This window comes from Penicillium nucicola (assembly GCF_028828085.1).
Source record: "Penicillium nucicola strain IBT 29836 chromosome Unknown utg000002l, whole genome shotgun sequence".
Lineage (NCBI taxonomy): Eukaryota > Fungi > Ascomycota > Eurotiomycetes > Eurotiales > Aspergillaceae > Penicillium > Penicillium nucicola.
The window spans coordinates 4059873-4081216 of NW_026643126.1; the positions used below are offsets into that span (position 1 = coordinate 4059873).

General features: G+C 48.2%; 9 protein-coding genes across 9 annotated transcripts; 4 read left to right on the plus strand and 5 right to left on the minus strand.

Annotated features, from left to right (window-relative positions):
* Positions 1–848: 848 nt before the first annotated feature.
* Positions 849–2325, plus strand: N7511_003306 (putative nucleoside hydrolase; the record flags this gene model as incomplete). Its single annotated transcript, XM_057125731.1, has 5 exons — positions 849–881; positions 930–1033; positions 1086–1255; positions 1312–1346; positions 1402–2325. The coding sequence occupies 5 exons, from the start codon at positions 849–851 to the stop codon at positions 2323–2325; spliced, it is 1266 nt and encodes a 421-aa protein (XP_056987890.1).
* An 889-nt stretch (positions 2326–3214) lies between these two features.
* N7511_003307 (uncharacterized protein) lies at positions 3215–3649 on the plus strand (the record flags this gene model as incomplete). Its single annotated transcript, XM_057125732.1, has 2 exons — positions 3215–3525; positions 3592–3649. The coding sequence occupies 2 exons, from the start codon at positions 3215–3217 to the stop codon at positions 3647–3649; spliced, it is 369 nt and encodes a 122-aa protein (XP_056987891.1).
* A 686-nt stretch (positions 3650–4335) lies between these two features.
* Positions 4336–5515, plus strand: N7511_003308 (uncharacterized protein; the record flags this gene model as incomplete). Its single annotated transcript, XM_057125733.1, has 2 exons — positions 4336–4899; positions 4958–5515. 2 exons carry the CDS (start codon positions 4336–4338, stop codon positions 5513–5515), a joined length of 1122 nt encoding a protein of 373 aa, XP_056987892.1.
* A 685-nt stretch (positions 5516–6200) lies between these two features.
* On the plus strand, positions 6201–8224 carry N7511_003309 (uncharacterized protein; the record flags this gene model as incomplete). The annotated part of the gene is made up of 2 exons (XM_057125734.1): positions 6201–7106; positions 7172–8224. 2 exons carry the CDS (start codon positions 6201–6203, stop codon positions 8222–8224), a joined length of 1959 nt encoding a protein of 652 aa, XP_056987893.1.
* A 234-nt stretch (positions 8225–8458) lies between these two features.
* N7511_003310 (cytochrome b5-like heme/steroid binding domain-containing protein) lies at positions 8459–8811 on the minus strand (the record flags this gene model as incomplete). Its single annotated transcript, XM_057125735.1, has 2 exons — positions 8459–8648; positions 8699–8811. 2 exons carry the CDS (start codon positions 8809–8811, stop codon positions 8459–8461), a joined length of 303 nt encoding a protein of 100 aa, XP_056987894.1.
* Positions 8812–9281: 470 nt separating this feature from the next.
* N7511_003311 (uncharacterized protein) lies at positions 9282–11637 on the minus strand (the record flags this gene model as incomplete). The annotated part of the gene is made up of 3 exons (XM_057125736.1): positions 9282–10179; positions 10231–11518; positions 11565–11637. The coding sequence occupies 3 exons, from the start codon at positions 11635–11637 to the stop codon at positions 9282–9284; spliced, it is 2259 nt and encodes a 752-aa protein (XP_056987895.1).
* Positions 11638–12431: 794 nt separating this feature from the next.
* On the minus strand, positions 12432–17445 carry N7511_003312 (MFS multidrug transporter; the record flags this gene model as incomplete). The annotated part of the gene is made up of 13 exons (XM_057125737.1): positions 12432–12982; positions 13034–13081; positions 13134–13376; positions 13435–13564; positions 13619–14032; positions 14091–14248; positions 15065–15538; positions 15591–15872; positions 15928–16047; positions 16104–16684; positions 16753–16847; positions 16901–17171; positions 17225–17445. The coding sequence occupies 13 exons, from the start codon at positions 17443–17445 to the stop codon at positions 12432–12434; spliced, it is 3588 nt and encodes a 1195-aa protein (XP_056987896.1).
* Positions 17446–19527: 2082 nt separating this feature from the next.
* On the minus strand, positions 19528–19773 carry N7511_003313 (uncharacterized protein; the record flags this gene model as incomplete). The annotated part of the gene is made up of 1 exon (XM_057125738.1): positions 19528–19773. One exon carries the CDS (start codon positions 19771–19773, stop codon positions 19528–19530), a length of 246 nt encoding a protein of 81 aa, XP_056987897.1.
* Positions 19774–19963: 190 nt separating this feature from the next.
* N7511_003314 (aldo-keto reductase) lies at positions 19964–21056 on the minus strand (the record flags this gene model as incomplete). Its single annotated transcript, XM_057125739.1, has 2 exons — positions 19964–20820; positions 20879–21056. The coding sequence occupies 2 exons, from the start codon at positions 21054–21056 to the stop codon at positions 19964–19966; spliced, it is 1035 nt and encodes a 344-aa protein (XP_056987898.1).
* Between the last annotated feature and the right edge of the window lie 288 nt (positions 21057–21344).

Below are 21344 nucleotides of genomic sequence, written 5' to 3' on the forward strand. Positions count from 1 at the left end.
AATTGAGCCTTGTCGTCGTGGACGAATGTAGATTAGCGTGCCAAGTATACAGATCTAGAAATAGCCCCCCAAGTATACCGTACAGTATAAATAAATCCCTTCGCCAAGTGACTCCCGAGGTCGAGAGACATATGCTGTGAGATAATTCCACTCCAGACTGAATGACGACGAATGTACACATGCATATCCCGATTATCCCCCGGGCATTTTGTGGGTCCAGCTGCATGGATGCGTCTTTGTAGACGAATCTTAGCGTCTTTCACCCCTGAATCTAGCAATAATTGCTTTTTGACTCTCCTATCCACTTGGTATTGCAAACTATTTCTATTTGATAAGAGAAACTTGAATATCTTAGACTATCAGGTCGATCAACTGTTAGCCTACTTAGTCTTGCTAGATCTATACTCCGGAATCCGTCGGGGTTGCCTTTTCTCGGCGACGGAAAAGATGACTTGAGTTGTGGGGTAGGGACGTCATAGCTGCTTTGCGGATGAGTACAGACTCTCAGTATGAATAGTAAACGCTGAAGTGGTGATGTATAACAACAGAAGGTTAACTATCGGAACAAACGTGTGTGATATACACAACTTTATATACACAAGTCATACTAGAGCCAAAAAACCAAAACCACAATCAAGCTCCTAAGCCTTAAATCGACTCCAGATTCCATCGAACCAGTGACTCTAGGCCGGAGCCGCCCTACAGTAATTCAGTATGGGTGGTCAAGTACAATCATATGAATATAAAAGCTGCCCCCTCCGAGGGGCATTTGCCAACCCCGCTGATAACCGATAAGCTCCCATTTCCAACTTGTTGAACCTTCAAGCTTTAACAACAAACACTTCAGTATGGCAAAGAAGATTATTATCGACACTGACCCGGTATGTACTCTTAAATCTACTCACCAAGCCGTTCACTGACTATCATAGGGCATTGACGATGTCCTTGGTCTCTTGCTGGCGCTGTCCGCCACTCCGGAGGAGGTAGAGGTTCTGCTTATCTCGTTAACATTTGGAAACATCGAAGTGAACAAGTAAGGCTCTACAGGATCTTGTATACTATGCAATCCGCTGACTGTGCTTCAGTTGTCTTCGAAATGCGGTCTCCATGTTCCACATCCTCGAACGGGAGATGCAGTGGCGGCGAGAGAAAGGCCGACCAGAGGGCTTCGGCGCCTTGAGAGCCCATCGCCCTATCATCGCTGTCGGTGCCGAGAATCCCCTCGAGGATCAGAAGCTGCTGGCTGATTACTTCCGTATGTATATGTTCATCCAGCTGTCCATGCGAGCCAACCCCTGACGTAATTTACAGACGGTACCGATGGACTCGGTGGTATCCACGACAGTGTATGTGAATTTCCACTCCTTAATGCACATGCCAGATTGAGCTGATACCTATTAGCACCCACATCTTACCCCCACTGAGGCTTGGGAACACTTGTTCCACACTACCATTGACCAGGAAGGTATTCCCTCAGCGACCACCTCCGACAAGGAGCGCGCCTTCGCGCCATCCAAGCTCCCAGCATACAAGGAGATCCTCCGAGCCCTTCGTGATAACGAAAAAGACTCCGTGACTCTTGTAGCAGTGGGCCCACTGACCAACCTCGCTCTGGCTGCAGCAGAAGACCCCGAAACCTTCCTCCGCGTAAAGGAGGTAGTAGTCATGGGAGGCGCAATCAACAAACCTGGAAATGTAACCCCAGTGGGAGAATTCAACGCCTATGCAGATGCAGTAGCTGCCGCTCGAGTCTTCGCCTTGACATCTCCAAACCCACACACAACAGTCCCGCCAACGAGGAGCGCCAAACTACCCCCTTATCCAGCAAAGCTCAGTCGTACACTTACGCTACGTCTATTCCCGCTGGATATTACCCTTCGCCATAACCTCTCCCGCGGCCAGTTCCGCGAAGCTATCACCCCACTTCTGGCCGGCGGATCCCCGCTTGCAGAATGGGTTGATGCCTTCATGGGTCATACCTTCAAGACCCTTGAACGTCTGCACCCTGGCCACGAGGGCGATGATGCTCAATTGAGTCTGCATGATCCTGTTTGTATTTGGTATGCTATCACCGCCGAGGATCCAAAGTGGCTTCCTTCTCAGAACTCGCCCGAGGATATTCGCATTGATACGCTTGGTCAGTGGACTCGCGGTATGTGTGTTGTTGATCGTCGCAATCGACACCGGATTGAAGGCGAAGAAGAGACTTCCAGTGACCATGGACTTTGGTTGAGTGGAAGTGCTGGAAATCGGATCTGGCGGATGGATGGGTCGCCTGCTGAGGAGAACTTTGGAGAGATTCTTATGCAGAGATTGTTTAATTAGATGTTTGAGGTTGGAGATGAACAAGTGCATTTGTTGATTTCATAAAGACTAGATAGACCCATGCATCGAATTTGAGACCATAACTGAATGTCGGAGGGCTGTAGAGCGCATTATCCAAATCGAGATTAATCAGAATGGAGAAAAAAGCTATACATGCAAGGGCATGAAGTCTTCAGCCTCCAAGAGACTTTTAGCACTTGGAATGAGAGCCAAGAGCTTTTCTACTGCCGTCCCCTGCTCGTTGGCCGGTCGTCCTGTCATATCAAGTTGTGGTCCACATACTAGAGGAGCCAAACTGAGCCAAGCTTCGTTTCTATTTTTTCTTTGGAATTCTTATTGGGTGCGGAACTTGAGGATCGCCACGCATTGGAATGAGAGGAACTGTGATATGCCGACTTGCATCTGGCGAGGTCGATATCATGGTGATTCATTCACTCCGCACAACTTCTGCATTAGATATACAGTGTACTCATAAGAGATGCCATTGTGACTCCAATTCGGAAATAAAAACTACGAGCCCTTCCAATAAAGCAGGTAATACGTGATAAGAAAGTGAAGTGAGCCCAACGCCTCAGGAATGTGGAATGCGGTAACCTAGGGATCACCAGCCCCAGTTACCCTTATGGTTTCTCCAAACCACTCACAGGCAACACTGAAAGCCATGAAATTCCTCAGACACCACTGGTAGGCCTGACAGCCAGCCCCCAGACTTAAGAAAGGTGCCAAAATCCACGTCTATATAAAGCGATGTAGACCTCTACAGAACACACCATCTCTCCAATCCAATCCACTTGAGCATCAAAGTATACTATAAGCTACCCTACACTCGTACTACGAGTATTGCTCTGTACCAACCAATTGAGCACACGACCTCCACTATCTCCTCAAAATGCACTTCACACCCCTCCTCGTACTCACGGCCTTGGCCAGTAGCGTTGCCGCCATGCCCCGCCTCTCAGGACCATACCATGGCGCCCGCATCCAAATCCATGTCCCGACCAATGCAACCAGTGCCCAGAACGCGACGACAACGGGTACACGTGGTCGAGTTCCTCTTTCTACGGCGCCTGCTAAGAATGCCACCCATGCTCGTCGGCCCTCGCACGGCATCAATCGCGTGAATGTTAATCATTGTCATGAGCTTTGCTCTTTGGAGGCTCAGACTTGTTCACTGGCTGTTCCGGATGATGATGAATTTTGGTTAGTCCCCTTTTCTACTTTGGAGCGTGGTGGAGAGTTGCGGAATAAATGCTAATTGTTGAGTAGTTGGTCGACTTATCTGCGTTGCACGGAGAAGTGTAACCCTGCTAATTTCCGTATTTGAGGGTTTCTGTATAAAAGCAAAAGAAAGAAGAGAGGGATTGCTGGGGTTGAATTATGGAACATGTGTTACGATGGACGGAATTTGTCTTGTTTTACTATTATAGCCATTCATTGGGTACTGTCCTCACGGTATCTGTATTCTAGTCATGAATTTGAGTCCATTGGGATGATTTATACCCTTACTGCGTCCTGTAGATCCTAGTTGACCTGTGCTCGGAGAGGAGACTCGAGTTATTGGCGGTTCAGTCCAGAGAGAAATGGACCCCCCGAAGTAGGACTGGAGATGACCAATTGAGAAGAGTAAAAGATCAGCCCGTTCACCCCAAGCCAGCCAAAAAGGAGGAGAAAGAAGGCAGAGCAAGAGAGGGAGAGAGAGTGAGAGAGAGACACGTGCTGGGCTACCTCTCTGATCCCAACCGGACTTGTACAGGATACCTGGGAGTTCAGGGGCGAACCCTTCAATTGGCAAGTACCCAGTACTTCGCGATAAGCTCGAGCCCCACCCACAACCAACAAATGCCCGTCGCCCACTGAGGCACGAGATCCACTCGACCAATCAGAGGCCTCCGTTGTGGCTCGTGGGCATATATAAGCACGCGACACTCTATGTGCACGAGAACGGTTATATAGGAGGAACGCTCTCTCTCTCCCTTGCAGACACACTTGGAAACTCATCCTTCTGCTCAAATGTCTTTTCCTCCTACCCCCGCCATGTCTGGCGAGTTCATTATCAAAGACCAGCCTGAGACAGGCACCGATGTCTTTGCGCTACCTCCAGCCGCGTTAAGCCCAAATGAGAGCAGACGATCCTCTCGCTCAGATCCATCATATGTGCCTGTGTCGCCAACGTCACCAGATCTGTCAGGTCGTCGTGGTTCCCAAGCTGCTCGTTCGGGGAGTAGTATGAAGCGGCCGCTGGAGGACTTTGACTTGCCTCCGCCGCCGACTCGAACCCGCAAGATTATTCAGATGAAGCCAAAGTCCCCGGCTGCATCTGCATCGAAGAGTGCATCCAAATCGAAGGATAGTAAGGGTGCCACTCAGACTCCCAATGAGGCAACCAATACCACGACCTCGAAGAAGAAGCAGCCGAGTGCAACTAGTGCAGCAGGACGCAAGATTGCACGCAAAACAGCCCACAGTCTGATCGAACGTCGTCGACGATCAAAGATGAACGAAGAATTTGGGACGTTGAAGGATATGATCCCAGCATGTACGGGACAGGAGATGCACAAGCTAGCAATTCTGCAGGTACGCTCAAGCCTCCCGGGCAATCAAGCTTATCACAACGCTAACAAATCCCCCCTAGGCAAGCATTGACTACGTCAACTACCTAGAAAAATGCATCCGAGACCTCAAAACCGCCGGTCCATCCCATACTCCAGCCGCCCCACCCTCCCCCACATCCCCAGAATTCATCATGGAAAACGCTCCCGAGCCCGAAAAAATGCGTGATTCGTCCTCCACATACTCATACTCTACATCTGCCTCACCGGTCTGCTTTGACCCGGCCATGAATAGGAGCATGCAGTCGCAAATGTCGGATACATCCCCCTCATTCTCCCCTCGCACCCAGATTCCCTCTGCACAGAATATCCCGGAGCATGCAGTATCTGTCCTTCCTAGTCCAGCACTAGGCCCTGTTTGGGCTTCGGAGGAGAAGATGCATGAGCTTCAGGGGGTTGATCAGGAGGCTTCCGCCGCTTTGCTGATGTTGACCCGGGATCGGAGGGGGACTGCTGATTCTATAAATGAGCATTTCTCTGCTGGGACGGCGCTTATTCCCCCACCTGAGAATAGGGCTGTCGTTCCTCTTGAAGCGCAAAGGAGGAAGGGAATGAGTGTGAGGGATTTGCTTATTTCTTGATCTTTTGCATCTTTGGTGGTTCTTTTGTGGTGCTTTTGTGGTTCTAGCGTTTTCTAATTCCATACTATGGAAATGGGCGGGTGTTTTATTAGCGTTGTTTTATTGGTTTGGGCATATGGCTCTGGGAACCAAATCTATGTCATAATAAAGTCTTTGAGACTGTCGTGGTGATTGTCAACTTCCGAACTAGACACGAATGGAGAAGGAAACACGGACATCATGAATGTATCCTCTTCAATTTCTTTCTCACTCTTATATACCCAATTAGTCTTAATCGAGACTTGATCGAAAGAAGTCTCTTTAGCTTCCGTTTTCGTCGGTGTCCCGAACTATAACAAACTCAACAATTTTGAACTTTACTGATTCGCTTCAGCATCATTGTATCACAAGATTAAATCACATCCACATATAGACCGTGAGATATAGCTCAATCGACCAATTCGAGTTCAATAGGCACATTCAAAGCATGTAGAGAACCAGAGATTGATACAGCAGCGCCACAAATGACACCTGAGGCAGGCAAGCTCTCGGCCTCGGCACTTCTGCAACGACCGAAGACCGAATCGCCGCCCCCCGAACAACTGCACCTTCAAATCCTGAATATGCAATTCACCACAACGTGAATAAACGAACTGAACTGTCCTCAAAATAAGTATATGAAAGTCCACATAAAGCACCACCCAAGATGGAGACCCAACGTCGCTACAACGTAGAGCGATCCTGCCTACGCTGCCACGAGCGCAAACTAAAATGCGACAAATCAACCCCTTGCAGCAGATGCATACGCCAAAATACAACATGCCAATACCCCGGCCCGAGCCGAGTGAAGCGCCAGACTCCGAAAAAGAGTATGACGGATGTTGCAGCGCGGCTGGAACAGCTGGAGCGGTCCATCGCTGCGATGGTCAACGACCGACCATGCGCCTCGACGGACCACGACTTGAATGTGAAACCCGACTTGACGGTTGGTGCTGGTAAAGATGGATTAAGTACAGTGTCAAGGACGAGTACAGCTACATTGCCGCAAAACGGCAAGGCAGATGTCCAAACGGCCAAACCAAGACCTCCAGACCAGGGCTTCCTGTCGAAAGACGGCCGCTATATCAATGAGCCCCTCCTCTCGAGAGTCCTTGATAAAGAGAAGGATCTTCAATCGGCAATCGGCTCGCCAAGCGAGCACAGCAGTCCGCGTCGTCCACCGGTTCTACGCGCAGAAGGCCTGATAGCGAATCCGCTCTTGACGCAAGTTGATTTGAAAGAATTGTATCCGAGTCGGTGGCAGGCGACGCTGCTATGGCAGGCTTTCCTGAGCCAAGTTGAGCCGTTGGTGAAAGTGCTGCATATACCGTCGACGCAGTCGCGCATCTTTGCTGCTATTAACCGGCCGGAGAGTGTGCAGTCCGATGTGCGGGCGCTGCTTTTTGCTATTTATTTTGCTGCTACTACTGCTTTTATCTCGGATGATACGCAGAATGAGAGTTTACATGTCGATCTTAGGAGGTATCAGCAGGGTATCGAGATTTCGTTGTATCAGGCTGAATTTTTGGATGCGCCTACTATCACTTCGTTGCAAGCTATGGTTATTTACCAGGTAAGTCGTCAGTTGGGAAATGTATTATGAGTTGATTCTTGTGTGGCTGACAATTTGGTGTGTAGACTTGCTTTCGCTATAGTAATAGTGGCCGCTCTGGTTGGACGTTACAGGGTATGACCATCCGAGCAGCGCAGTCTATTGGTCTACAGCGCGACGGCAAACACTTCAAGCTACCTCAACTGGAATGTGAGCTGCGCCGACGACTCTGGTGGCAGATACAGTCCGCAGATGAGCGCGTAGCAGAAGACCATGGCCTGAGCGTTCCCGACAATGACCACGGCGACACGGAAATGCCCCTGAACATCGATGATGGAGCCCTCTCCGGACTGGATGATCCCCCAGTCGAATCCCAAGCCCGGTGGACGGAGATGACCTATTCCCTCGTTATAGTGGACATCAACAAAGGACGCAGAATGCTGTTGCGCACCCTGGACGGATCGACAGATCCAACTCCAGCACTCGAAGAATTCAGAAGAGAGATCCACATGAAATATCTCAGACATGCCGATCCCGATATCCCAATCCAACGCTTCGGCCTCCTCCTAGGCCAACTCCTCCTCGCCAAAGCAGAAGTCTGCATTCGACAGCGGATAATCCACTCCCAAGGTCCAACATCTACATCACTAGACCGTGGTATCTCCCAAGGATCCCTAGATCTAGCCTGCCACGCCATCGAACTAGGTCTAGAAATTCACACCGACGAACTCCTCCGCGGCTTCAGATGGCTAACCACAACATTCACCGGATACCACCCGTTGACATACGTCCTATGGACACTATGCGTATGTCCGACCGGAGCACACGTCGATCGGGCATGGCGTGTAGTCAACAAGCTCTTCGAGATCACCGAGGATCCACACGTTCCCGACCCCGGGGCTAAATGGCCTATGATCGTGCAGTTGAGGGAAAAGGCATTGCGCGTCAGACAGGCCCATGAGGCTTTCCAGTCTAGTCAGGGTGTGGTGGAGGATACGGCTGTTTACGGAGATGGTGTTAATGGTGCTATGCGTTTGGATGGTGGATTCGATATGAATGCTTGGGATCCGAGCTTCATTGAGAATTCCGATTGGCAATATTTGACGCAGAGTCTTGCTATGCTTAATGGGGAAGTTTGATTGTATACAGATGTTAATGAGACTGAGATGTAGATATGGACGGAATTAATGTGTATTTGGAGTGTTGGCATTCGCCGTGACCTTGATGTATAACACAATGGCGAGTAAAATGCCCGCGTAGGCAATCAGATATAACCACAGACTTGGAAATGCATAGGTGATAGTTCCAGCGGTGTATTCGAGCTGCATGGCTTGGGCTTGCAGATGATGAGATCGGACTGCTTTTTCAATCTATCAATATGTCAAGGCGACTGCATTAGCGACCTGCGGTTTAACCTGGATGGGATATGATATCACCTCTTCTTCAAGCACCCCGATCTGCAAGGTCTTAATAATGTTCATTGCTTCATCGCTATGTTCAACGTCGTCGAATCCACCACTCGCGTCGGTTCCTGCTGAATCAGCAAGGACCTCTTCACCACCGCTATATAGGATCAGAATCAGAACAGGCAGACACAATTTGGAGACTCGTACGGGTGCTCGTCTATGAATCCAGTCACATCGTATACTTTGCCATGAATGGCAAGCCATATGTCGTCTTTCTTTCGGTGTTGAGAGACATCTTTGAGGGTCAAAATGGGTGACATGGTGAATGATCAGCGAGCCCTATTTCTTAAAGACCATCCTTTTTCTCGGAAGACGATCAGATATTCCGACCCTGGTGCCATTATATCTTTTCTATAACTTCAGGCCAGAATCTTTGAGAGTGTTGCATTTCGGGGGAAATGGCTCTTTTCTCCGGGTACTTGACAACGAATCGGGGCTGCTCCTCGTACAGTATGGACTGTTTATTTATTTTTTGAAAAGTGTTATAGTAGGATTCGTGGATTGTGATTCAGTCAAAGCAACAGGTGGTTGTGATGCAAGGTTTTGCCTTTCTTGAAGCAAAACTATCTAACCTGAATCTCCCGAGCACAATAGATAGAAAAAAGACACAAGAGACCCAGAGACAGTGAACGGTATCTTTTCTCATAACCACTGTATTCGTGACATCCATCCATTGGTTTCTAGTATTACATCGTTTTATGCCAACATAACCCTGCCTTGAATAGCATACCTACTGCAAAGGACACTGAGGTTGATCCTCCTGCTCATCATTTGGGGGCAATCCATCTCTCCTCCGCTGCTCCTGTCGTTGCTGCTCTGCAATCGCCCGCTGCTGCATTCGTTCCCCATCAGGCTGTTCACCCGGCTGTAGACTGAGCAGTTCAGAAGCCATGGCTGCGGGAACATCTTGACCTCTTTCGCGGAGGTATCTCCGGAAATCATTAAGCATGAATGCGCGGAGGGCGCCATCAACTGGATCTCGCTCCTCGGGTGGATTTGCCGCTTCCATCGAAGCAGATAGATTGTTCTGGTTGGATCTTGGGATTCCTGGTTGCTGTGGCTGTGGTGTTGATGTTGATGTTGACGTTGGCGGTACTGGAGCTGCTGCGAACGGCACTGGAGTGGGTTCTGGTTCTCGTGTTGGTACAGGCGGACGAGGTAACTCTGGTTGTCCCATCTGGCGTTTCCGGTAGTTCACTAGCTCTCGTATTAATTCCCAGCGAATTTGACTTTGTTTCCTCCAGGCGTACAGCTGCCATGGTATTGTTGGTCCGACGTAAACCTGATTGGGGTGTTCCATTGCCAGTGGCCAGAAGTCTTCGAGTTGTGCTGCTTGGGCGGAAAATAAGGAATACAGATCACTCCAGATCAGGCTACCTAGAACACGCATTTGACCGCTGTACTCTGGCGATTCGTCTGGTCGCTCGATGCCCTCTTCTGGATCGAAATCGGGGTCAACTGCGAGAAGAAATCCAGTAAAGTCACCGGGGACAACCATAGATGTGGAAGGGCCATATAAATTGGTGGTATATGAGGCATAAGAGGTTGAATCAATGGCAAAAAATACCCTCGTTTGCAGTTGAGGATTTTCGGGGCCTTCCTCTTTGTTCATTGTGCTATTGAAGTGTCTGGTCGAGGGTTAGACCCCAAATGGTAGTATGATCAACAACATAACTCACTTTTTGGCTGCGTCGATATCGTTCTCAGCAATACCAAGATCCTTTCCATCGAACCAATGGAGTTTCAGATTTGGTCTGATAGCATTGCTACCCGTCTGGCCCTTTCCCCAGTCGGAGACGTGTGCATCCAATTTTTTGACGAATGCCGCCCATTCGGTCTCACTTTGTTCATAGGTTAATCGGTAAACCGCCATCCCGAGCTTTTCGTCTTTGTTCTTCTCCAACGAAGACTTGATCATCTTCTCGCTAGATGTAATCCATGGCTCCCGTGGGATAGGCTCAATTGGTGGCCCGCGAGTTTCGATCCTCAATTGATTCTGGCCCTGGATTTGAGAAATGGCTGATTGGTGATATGATCCCCCTGAAGCTTCTCTGCTATTGCTGTTCAGTCCAGGAGCTGGAGAACTTGATGCCAGGATATTTCTAGCCAGGTACTCGCGAGTGAGGATCTTCATGCGATCATGGTATGCTTTTCCTCGCTTGAAACAATCCGCCACAAGAAGGTCTTTTGGGCCAGTCCGCGTAGGAGTAACATATCCCTTGAAGCCTTCCATTGGGATCATAATAATATAATCTGCATCTGCGGTGATCTGCAACAACATGTGCAGCGAGTCTGTCAGTTTCCACTGATATTGATCTGGGCCAGCGCTTTCGTTCAATGGTCGATATTCAACGAGGGTGTTCATAATGGGAGCGCGTAGAGCATTCGCATTTACTATCACCCATCTGTGGGCCCGTTCAGTCATCATTTCGAACTGCGCGGACATGTACATTGTCCAGAGAGCGGCGACACTGATGCGCTCCTCACCTTTCTTTGCCCTAGCACGATTGAGCAAAGTATCCCACTCGGTCCAATGGTCATAGATCAAGTTGCAGGTGATGCGGAGATAGTTTCTGGCGACTGGCTGATTCAGATACTGAAACACAGATACAACTGCTGTGAGGTGCTGACAGGCGAGATCAAAGTGCTCCGGTTTGTCGAGCTGCTTTTCTTGCCATCGCTGCTGAGTCATGGGAATGACGCCCTCCCAGAGTCGTGTCTTCAGGAATTGGAGGTTCTTGCCGATCAGACACAATCGTTCTCCATCTTCCTCGGACCCGATTCGCGCCATAATGCGATCGAGAATGGAATGGCCATCGGATCCAGGAGGGAAGTTGGCCTGGAGAAAAGGAATTTCTTCCTCAGCCAAGCGCGTCACACTTGGTTGGGTGCCATTTGGAAGTGGACCTTGTCCAAGAGCAAATTCCAGAAAGTGGACGATCGTCTGGGGTTCAATAAGGCGATCGACTGCACCAGTTAGTATACAACGCGGAAGTGGGCGGCGATCACGCACCGACGGGTAGATCCTGCGCCTTGCAGTGAGCGATGGTCGCAGTGGTACCCTGGGCTGGTAGATGAGAGTACATTGCGATTATCCTTCGAGGGCAAACCAATGTCGAAGAGAAAAGGAGGGTTGACTCTTAAGGGTGTTTGCGATGCATAGAGGCGAATCGTTAGAGCCGCAACAAGACGCGCTCCGATTGGTGAAGTTTTAGGGCCAGTTGGATCTAGACTATTTTAGGGGTTTGGCCCCCACTGGCAGCCTATAGAAAAACCTCAAATTTCAATCTCAGGGTCCTAAGCGACCTGCCTAGTGAATAGCAGGGGGCGTGCCAAGGCCCTCTCCCTTATTGCCACTCTCTAACGTGATTGAAATCGGGTTCGATATGGCTACGAGACTATGAAGAACGACCAAAGATATCAAACCCGAAGTTTGTCGGAACTTGCCGAGTGACTGCCGAAGGATTGAGTCTGGAAACCTTATGTGTCAGGCATCAATATACACAAGTCATAATATAGATTTTCCTGAACTCGTTTTACTGAAAGCCGCAGGTTTGAAAGTGAACGGAAAAGAAATGAGAGAAGAAAGCTAAAATGAAGTCAAAATTCAAGACTAACCATGAACTGGTATACCAAGTCCGGGCTTTCGCGCAGGAACTATTCCATGCTTTCTCCGACATTTCGTGTACAAACGCATATGCCCACTGTGTATCGCAGGTTCCAGTATCCAAGTCAATTTTTATTATAATTATTATATGCAGTCATTATATTGGTAGCGCCCAGCCAATGCCACGGACAAGCCATAAAACCCGGAATAAAAGACGCTCAAAAAACATATCAGGCATAGATGCAGCACAATGCAGCAATCTTCAGAAATAGCTCATACTTCCACTGGAGTACTGGATCCACTAGCCTTCAGTCGATCCTTGAGGAGTCGCTGACAGAAGGGACTCCTCTTGCGAATCCAAGGACCCCAATGCAAAAGAGCAAATGGAATGGGAATACAAGCCAGACTGATAAATCCAAGTAGAGACGTTGCCCACGAGACTCCCAGTGAGCTATACATAGGGCCTGCGGCCAACGGGAACAGTGCCCCAGCAATGCTTCGAACAATGACCGAAGCTGCCAACGCACTGGCTGAGTAAATCCCGTATGCGTCTGTGACATAGGTCAAAAGCGAGATAAAGATGATCTGGTATCCGAATCCGAATACTAAGCCAGACATCACGGGCACGGCCCAGTGAATGTTTGCTTTTGCTGTCCATGCGAGCCAGAACATGCTGATAACAATGCATGGACCTGCGACGAAGGACATCGGGAGTCGGTGGAGTTCCGGGCTGGATGTCCACTGTTTGCCTTGCTTTTTTGCTTTTTCGTAGATTGTGTCGTAGTACAGGGTGACAAGGCCCGAGGTTGCGGCTCCGATGCCAACTATGTCTGATTAGCGTGCGATCTCGCTAGCAATGTCTATGTTTAACCTACTTGGAATGTAAGTCAAGGATGTTTTCTCAACGTCAAATCCGTAGACCCCTGTTGGTTTGATGTTAGCATGATCGATGATTGATTTGATTATCGAGTTTACCTTGAAAGATGATCGGATATGCCTGGAAGTAGAAGAAGACCAGACTATAGGCAAGAGAGATGTAGACGGCAGTAGACTGGATGATAGGCTCGGTGACAAGCATCATGATAGGGCGGGTGATAATCTCCATAGTTGTGAATCGTGACTCCAGGTTCAGCTCTTGTCTTGTGAAATATCCATTGAATCCAGTTTCTTTTCGTAGTTTGGCTGTCTTGCGCTTGAGGAGGACCGGCGTGAATGTTTCTGTACAAGTAGAAGGTCAGCTCCTATCTGGAAAATATCATAAACCAATCCTTCATACCTGACATGAATAAAAGAGCCAACAAGGTTGTGCCCGTTAGGATCAGGTCAATGCGAAAGGTCCATCGCCAACCATATTTAACCGAACATCCAGAAATGATAGGTCCAAGAATCGGGCCAAAGCTCGCAGCCTGATTCTTTTGTTAGCATTATCAGGCCGGATGAATTAATTGAAGCTGACATACCGACATGTACCCAGCCATAGCCCGACCTCGACTCCGCAAATCAACAAACAAGTCTGCATAGACACCTCCAATAACAGTCTGAGGTGCAGCGCCCATCAGACCACAGATGGATCGAAAAACAAGCAGCACAGGCCAATTAGGTGCAAAAGCACAACCAAGTGTGGCTAGAACAAAAATGCTGAATGACCAGAGTAGAACTGGTTTCCGCCCAATTGTCTCGCTCAATGGGCTGAAAAGAAGAGGTCCCAGCACATAACCGACCAGGAATACAGCAGTTGGTAATACCTTTTGCGAGTCTCCGGACTGGTTGAAATCCTGCATGATAGTGGGGACTGCATTGCTGGGAAGGGCACTTGATATGCCGCTATTGAGAACGACGAATAGAGCCACAACTGCGTTGTAGATCTTTTTGTTCTTTTCTTTAGGTCAGCTTTCAGTTTGTATTTCTGAGATGCTATACTGGAAGGCTTACAAATGCCCAGTTGGGTGGGCTTTTTGGTGAGCCTTCTTGGAATTCGACTAGGAGTTCATCTGGTGACATTTCGACTATTGAGTAATCTCCATCTTCTTTGTGTCGTTTTTCGAGTGTCTTTGGATCGGCAATGGTCTCAGCTGACATTTGTCCCTTGTCTGTAATGTGTCAGAGATTAAAAACATTTATCACCAAGTATATTGGTCGTACCGGAGGAAAATATGGCTGCTATTTGAGTTGTTAACGAATCTTTGGTTTCTATAGCCATCTTGAATCATAGAATAATAGAGCAAGTCACGAAGAAATGTGTAGAGAAAGTGAAGGGAAAATATTCAATTGAAAGCAAAGTCTGGTTTTAGTTTGTTGTTCGGGAGTCTGGTTGAAGATGTCACGGCTACATATAGTCTGACAACAGAGTTTCCTATCGTCAATGCAACAGACGGACCCAGATGAAATCTTCACTTGTCTTTGACTCACCATGGCTAGAACTCATTAGCCATGCATAGTGCCTCGATTTCCCATGTTGGAGTAGAAAACAAGCCAATGAGCGTGGGGTATACTTCAAGAATTTTGTGATGTGCACCGGTTCCGAACCGGGACCGTGTCTTAGGGCAATCCACCCACGGGACCGGTCAGGACCCGGGCCTGGACGGCAGGCGCCGACGCAGGAATTTATCGCTATACAAGCGAGTTGAAAAGGAACCGGGACTAGTGTGACTAAACGATTCATGTGAAAATCAAAACTGGACTGCGTGGCGGCCCAATTCGGTGTTTGTGATGCTGATTCCAGGGTCTAGTGTACTAGGCCACGTAAATCCACTGTACAACGTTTTAGTTGCAGGTCTAGCTCGATACACAAAAGTCACGACTTGAAATAATGCAGAATATCGATTATATTTAAATATGTGCAATTCATTAAAGCTATTGAGGCATCGACGGCATCATGGGCAAAAAATCAAAGATATCGTTCTGACCTTCTTCGAAAAGTCCAAACGAATCCGCGATCGAGTTTGATACAGTCCAGTTCGGTGCCTCCATCGTGCCGGGTAGCCGAGAGAGGGGCGGTCTGGGTACAGATGTATCGCCACCTGGCATTGAGACCATATTTGAATCCTTATCAGTCTGTGGGTTGACATCGTTCCTGTAGCGATCGTCGAGGGGACCCACTGCTGGTGGAGCAGGTGCATCGACCATAGGACCGTCACAATATGACGGATGTGGACCATCACCTTGATCGGACATGTTGGGTGCATCTGTACCATCACTGCTCTGTGGACGCTGGCTTGCAATCAGAGCACGTGCGTAGTTCACAAAGATCGAGACTGTTCGGTGGATGTCAGGATAGGGGGGTTGCTTCAAGAAGTCGCATATCCTTTCTGCTCTTTCTAGTAATAAATTCTGGTTGATTAAATTTGGACGCCATCTCGCTATTCTGAGGGCAAATGTTGCTAGGCTCATATTAGTAAGGTATGGTGAAATATCTGAGATCAGTCAACTTACTAACGAATGCAATAGTCAAAGCCGGGTACGTTGGCGACCATGTTAATTGGCAACGGTAGGAGGGCTCATTAATTAAAAATCCCAACTGGTCCATGATTGTCGTTACCAGGGACCGCCATAGCTCAACAACAGTCTGATCGAGGGTTTCGGAGCTTGAATCCGTGTAAATAGGTTGCAACTTTTGAATCCGTGCAAGCGAGGCGCAAAGAACAAATATCCTAGCATAGTTGAACATAAGTTTCAGGCTACTTCGTTGAAAGGCCCCTTCGTGGAAACCATTGTCTTCATGTCACAGTTAGTCGGATGTAGTTTCAAAAATTGTTCAGAAAAATCATACTTTTATGAATTTCGTCCCATGCTGCGAACCAGCCTTGGAGCCGGGTCATGATAGATGGTATTCTATTTGAAACGATTTCATCGACGGTCATTACGTTGTCGATAGCAAAGCGGTAGTTGCCTAGTTCAATTAGCTTTGTTCTCATGTGGTTCCAATATCTTGATTAGCGGTCATACCTCGTAGCTGATGAAGTTCAATAATGCAAACTGTTCGCATATCACCAGGCAGAGAAAGTGGATATTCAAGGAAACGGCGTAGCTTTGAGACATCAACCTCGGCAATGCGAGACTTGCGTCCCGTTCCGGATGCGACGTCTAATTCCAAGGTGAAACTGATCAACCACGTTCTTGTTTGCCATACCAATTGACGCTCCGCCATGGAAGCAGAGAGAGAACTCCGGGGAACGGTTTCTTGTGATAGTAACGTATCTAGTGATTTTTCTAAGCCAGAATCCAAGGCCGTGCGGAGGATCAGAGCGATTGAGAACCACGTTTTTTCTGAATAAGCTGCCAGGAGAATCATGCCTTGTACTGTTTCCAGTTTAGTTGGTCGCTCGAAGAAACTGTCCTCTGCCAGACGTTGCGCTTCATCCTGCAACACACGCTGCATATGCGTGTCTCCACGAAGATCCGATACAGCGCGGCTGGCAAGATATATGATTACTGTGAAGCAAAATAATGACCGTGACCGAATGGAGTCAAATGTGTCGCGAATGGGATCAAAAAGCCCCAGAAAATTCTTGGATCCACCTGTGAATCTGTATTGAGCAACAGTTAGGAGGAATTGTACTTCTCATATCTTGACAAGGAAAGTACTTCATCATACCGGTCATACATGATGCGAGCGAACTCCTCGCTGACGATTCCTCGATCAATGACATCACCTCTTGAGTCGCCTTTGTTGGAGTTGTCCATGAATATCTAAGCAATGTTAGAATGGAAGATCGACCTATGGCTTGAGGACCATCACTTACATCATTCGAGCCCAGCAGGTTCACTGACATGGAGTGCACTGCTGATGCTGGTGCAATCATTTCATTCGGACTTAAGTGCTGATGTTCAGGCCCGTTTTGATCCCCTGTATATGACTTTTGAAGACTGTTCAGGCCAGCAGACTCGGGCAAAGAGTCCAGCGAAGTGTCAAAGCCCCCATCATGAACGTTCGCTGGAGAAAAGCCTTGGTCTCTTGAAGCCGGAGTATGAAACCCAGTCCGCTGATCAACGGGAGAAGCATTGGCTTGGCTCCTGTGATGTATTAGCCTCGCTTTCGGCCATATCTATATTATTCCCGGTCTCACCGTGCGGGGGTTGTTGTTTTCCGCCGACGGTCACTTCGGCGCCGGCCGTCATCAATAGGATCCAAAATGCAGTCTCGACCTGTGGAGCGACAACGGAAGCAAGGGGTTTGACTGCGCGCATCGCACCGCATTTTCTGTCTCCTGCACCATCGACATGCTTTAAAGAAGCGAATCGGAACATTCTCCGCCCGGTAGACAATCTCCGAACCTCTTTCACTCATCCTTGTGCCGATCACGGTTCTTCAGCTCAGGCAATGTCTCAGAGGTGTATCCAAAGGATCACGATATCCCAACAGTTCGTTTGAATGACAACCTGAAGTGCCAAATGATTTAGCCGGGACTCAAAGCCGGTCACGTGAACCCCACTTCAACGGCCGATATTCTGCTGTCACTGGCACAGCCTTGTAGATGTATAGGTATTGCACGTAGTGAAGACTTCTATGAAAAGGACTCTATTCTAGAAAAAAGGTCTATTCTAGAAAAATAGCGCTCTAGGATTTCATCTTTTAGCTAGACTACAATTGAGTTTAACACTACATTTTCTGATACGAACGTCATTCTTTTCTATATTTCTAACCGTGTATTTAACGGTTTCCCTAAGCGCTTTCTTTTTTTTTTTTAAAAAAAATGATTCAAGTATAAATAATAGAAAGTGACCAACTTCCGTTCAGCTGGTATTTCACCCGGTGTGCATGGATGGGCATGGAAAGCGGTCAGAAAAACTGTCAACGAGGTGGCACGTTCCTTCCGACATCGACTTGTTTGGATGCCCTCACAGCTCAGTGGGGATGTCGCTCACTGATCACACATTGAACGATGCAAATTACAAACGAAGAAAATTGCGCAAGGGCACATTCAGCTGTTGGGAGTGCAAGCATCGCAAGCGAAAGTGTGAGTTTGGACCAGTCTCCAGCTCAATTTGCGTGTATTGTCAGCATCGGGGCCTACCTTGCGTGGGTCAGGAAATTGTTGAGAGTTCAACTGCTGCATACAAAGCAGTTGAACGTCGTGTTGAAGATGTTGAAGAAATGGTACATAAACTGATCAGGGAGCGGGGGAAGCTTGCTCAAAGGGAGTCCGATCAAAGGCCACTAAGACTTCTACACTTTGACCCTATGCGGATATCATCCTTGCGAGCAGTTAGTCATGAAAGACTCTCTAGAGGCCCATCGCTCACAGGATATCTCTATTCGGTCTTGCCTGCTCCCCATATCATCTTACTCATTCTCAAAAGCAGCAAGCAACGCGATGCACCACTTCAGATACTGCGGTCCTCTCATGAACAGACCAACTCCCTATGGACGGAAGAGTCTCTTATACCGGACTGTATACTATCTGTGCATCCCATCACTTTCGCCCATAGGCTAATACGACTAGCCATTTGCCTCAGAGAAATGAATGATAGCGCATCAAATAGAGCGAGACTAGGCCTAGAAGAGGCCGTTGTTTCCACAGCGCGTCGCTGTTATGAGGCTGCTTCTCGTTTTGTCATGTCTCAGGACTATCTAGTCGGATCACTTGACGGCCTAGAAACTCTGTTGCTACAAAGTCGTTATCACATCAGCGTTGGAGAACTCCACACTGCCCGCTTAATCTATAGAAGGGCTTCACATATAGCACATCTCATGAAGTTACACCAGCAGGCTGGATTTTCCGGGCCCCGGGCTGATTCCCTGGTGTTTCAGATACTATATGGTAACTGCTTCATGTCACTTATGCTGGGACAATCATTCTCAGCCATCGACTATCCTTCTATAACTCAAGATGAATCTTCCAGCATCGGTTCACCACGAGACTTGGAACGAATTCATGTAAGATTCTCTGAGCGGATCATCGCAAGAAATGTACGCATCCAAAACTTTTGCAAGCATGGCAATCTTGGAGAGGGTGGTGCATTTCAAGATCACGAAGAAACAAAGAACCTGGACTGTGATTTGAAAAAGGCTGCACGGGGCCTTCCAACGACTTGGTGGATCTCTTGTTCCATTGAAGATACTGAATCAGACGCGAGCATAATGAGCAGGACAGCAAATCTTTTGCTTCAGACACATCAGTACTACCTCCTGGTTCTCGTGCATCAGCCGTATCTCCTTCAATTGATGCACTGGGATTCATTCCAGACTCAACAGCATTCTATAGACCAAACGTACAGCACGATGGTCAGTGTTTTGGCGAGCCGAGAAGTTCTGTCTCGTTATCTCATGCTTCGCAAATTTCACAAATCGCTCACCTATCGTGGGCTTGACGACAAAGCTTTCGCGGCTGCACTTTCTCTTCTACTATCTCATCTCAATGGGCATAGTTTAGAGTCTGCGAATGTTCTTGAACACCAAAGACCCCAAGATCTCGGGACGATTGATTGTGTGATTAAGTGCATTGAAGATCTTTCCCATCTCAATGGAGATACGCAGGGGCCAGATCGTGCGAAGCTTCTCAGACAATTTGTCCAGGTTGAGGCTGATGCAATTGAGGGCGACAAATACAGTATTTGCCATAACATGGCGTCCGATGATACTCGCATGCACCACTCCGCGGGCGGAGGGTGCCATTTAGAATTTGACGTACCATACTTTGGCACTATGTATATCATGTCGCAGACAACGGCCAGGTCAGACCATAACGTCCCCTCTTTTACCATTTCAGTGTCGGATATCACGCCAAGAATATAATTGTTAGTATATTGGAGTACTTGAAGCACAAAAAATACAAGATCGGTCTATTCTCAAACTACTCAAAACATCACTCCTCCAAGGCAGGCGTATCGGCAAACGAATAAGCCGTGCTCGCCTGGAACCTGCCACCCACAATTTCCCCAGAAATATTGCGAAGCAATGTCTCATCCTCCTCAGTAAGCACAACAAAAAGACTCTCGAGATTCTCTTCTAAACGATGAACCTTCGAAGTCCCCGGAATAGGGAAGATATCATCACCCTGCGCAAGCAACCACGCAAGAGCCAACTGTGCGGAAGTAAGACCCTTGGAGCTTGCTAGCTCAGCGATGCGATCGAGCACAGTTAGGTTGTGCTGAATATTTTCTTCTCTCAGCCAGGGCAGGATGACGCGGAAATCACCAGGTTTGCTGACATCCTCGAGCGATCGGATGTTACCACCCAACAACCCATTTCCCAAGGGACTGTATGCGACAATGGCGACATCCAGCTCGCGAGCAACTTCCAGAAGTCCTGTCTTTGGCGACTCAATGTCTTTGCAGAATGGGCTGTACTCAACTTGAACACAGGTCACTGGATGCACGGCATAGGCACGACGCAGAGAGTCGGCACTGCATTCGCTCAAACCAATGTGTTTGATCTTGCCGGCATTCTTGAGCTCGACCATTGCTTCCATGGTCTTTTCAATTGGCGTCACTTTGTCCAGCCGGTGAACATAGTACAGGTCCACAAATGGAAGTCCCAGCCGTGCTAGAGACTTTTCGATTGATTGGCGACAGTATTCGGGTGTTGAGTCGACAGTAAACCCAAGCACACCTGGCGAGGTCTTGATGCCGAACTTGGTGGCGAGGAATATATCCTTGTGTTTGGTCGGGTTCGCGGCGAACCATTTTCCGAGGAGGTCCTCCGAATCACCGTACTCGTTGGCTTCATACAATTAGTCAAGGTGACAGGGAGGGTTTGAATTCTATCAATAATTTCTTACCGGTATCCCAGAACCTTTCGCCTTTTTCGTACGCCTTATCCAAGAATGCTAATCTCTCCTCATCCCCAGCTGGCATGCCATAACTACCACTTGCACCCATCAACCCCAGACCGAGGCGAGGGACGAGCGGTCCGTTTTTGGATAGTGGGCGAGTAGGGAGTAGCTTTGAGGCAGCCATAATGTTGAATCAAGAATCCTTGAGTTCTGGAATTGAAAGATGATATATTTTGAAGAGTTCAAAGGGTCGTATTTATGTTTTCTGAAATTCGGATTTTGCGGCGGACGAGTCGTATACTTGCTCTCGGCCAATCAGCGTCTTCCACCGCAATCGCCGTAAGCTCCGGTTTATGTCTGAGGCAACATTTCGAGAAACAAAATACCTTCAGACACCTTCCGATGGTTGAAAGTCGTAAAGACTTGCTACAATAAGTCTATACGGTTGATTATCTCAATGCGCTTGGGCCGA